The sequence below is a fragment of the Ostreococcus tauri genome (genome assembly GCF_000214015.3).
Source record: "Ostreococcus tauri WGS project CAID00000000 data, contig chromosome 02, whole genome shotgun sequence".
Taxonomy (NCBI): Eukaryota; Viridiplantae; Chlorophyta; class Mamiellophyceae; order Mamiellales; family Bathycoccaceae; genus Ostreococcus; species Ostreococcus tauri.
In genome coordinates this window covers 945,764-947,117 of record NC_014427.2, presented here as the reverse complement: position 1 = coordinate 947,117, position 1,354 = coordinate 945,764, and the positions used below count along the sequence as shown (strand labels likewise).

The 1,354-nt window shown below is 67.1% G+C and overlaps 1 protein-coding gene across 1 annotated transcript; it reads right to left on the bottom strand.

Moving 5' to 3' along the window:
- Nucleotides 1-199: 199 nt before the first annotated feature.
- Nucleotides 200-1,132, bottom strand: OT_ostta02g04800 (Chlorophyll A-B binding protein, plant; the record flags this gene model as incomplete). The annotated part of the gene is made up of 2 exons (XM_003075274.1): nucleotides 200-728; nucleotides 984-1,132. 2 exons carry the CDS (start codon nucleotides 1,130-1,132, stop codon nucleotides 200-202), a joined length of 678 nt encoding a protein of 225 aa, XP_003075322.1.
- Nucleotides 1,133-1,354: the final 222 nt, after the last annotated feature.

Below are 1,354 nucleotides of genomic sequence, written 5' to 3'. Positions count from 1 at the left end.
GCGGGCGCGCATGGAGATCGCGGCGCGTCGAAGAGTGTCGCGCGCGTCTCGCCGCGCGCGCTGAGTCGGCGTCGTTCACTCGAGCGCGCGCGCGCGGATGCTTTACTGGTCGTTTGTATCGGTATCCTCACTCATTTAATGGCTATAAAATTGAGTCCACGGACCGCACGAAACCCGCGCGCGCTTCACCCGATTTGGCTCAAAGCCACGGGATCGCGCTCGGGTTCGTGCACACGTTGACGTGCCACGGATCGGCCAAGTGGTTGGCCAACTGCTTCACCGGACCCGGCCCCGAGGGATCGGCTTGGTGCTGCGCCATGATGCCGAAGAAGGCCATCATCGCGACGCGGCCGTTGGCGAGCTCCTTGCGCTTCAACGTCTCGAAGTCCTTGCCCTTGGACAAACCAGCCGGGTCGAAGGATCCACCCGGGTACAGGCGCGCTTCGCCGGTGGCGGCTTGTCTTTGAGATTCCGCGAACGCGACCAAGACACCGTTCACGCCGATCACCGCGAACAGCGGCGCGTGCGTTTCGTTGCCGAGGTACTTCGCCGTGGCGTCCCACGTCGTCGGTTGCGCCGAGGCCCAGTCGCCTTGGCCGGCGATTTCGACGCCCACGGCGCCGGCGACGCCCATCATCGCCCACCGAGCGTGCATGAGCTCCGCCTCGCGGTACCGCGCGAGGTTATCGGGCTTTTCACCCAAGTTCAAAGGATCGAACCCGTAGTCACTGCGCGCGCGCGCACGACGCCGTCATCGAGTCAGTCTCTCGTCGCCCGCCCGTCGCGCGCCCGTCCGCGCCCGTCCCGCGCGTCGTCCCGCGCGCGCCCGTCCCGTCGACCGTCCCCCTAATCCACCGCACGCGCGCGCCGCGGTCGCCACACTCCATACCACCCCGATCGCGCGGTCGTCACCGCGCGTCGCCCGCACGCGCCCGCCCCCCAGCGCACGATCGCGCCCCATCGAAGATATCAAAGATACGCACCACGGGAGATCGCCGCGAAGATGCGCCGGGGCCTCCGCGCCTGGGAACCACATCGGTCGCGCCGACGCGCGCGCGGTGACGCGCGCGCGCGCCTTGACGGACGTCTTCGGCGCCACGGTCTGCGTGAACGATCGGGTTGCGGCGAACATGACGACGACGACGCGCGTTCGAATGCCGGTCGCCGTCGAGGCGCGCGCGCGATCGACGCTCGCTGACGTACTGTGGGCATTTTACTTCTATATATATCGCTGTCACGCTCGTCGACGGACGCGATCGACGCTCCGTGACGTACTGTGGGCATTGTAATTCTATATACCTCGGTGTCACGCTCGTCGACGGACGCGATCGACGCTCGGTGGTGTACTGTGGGC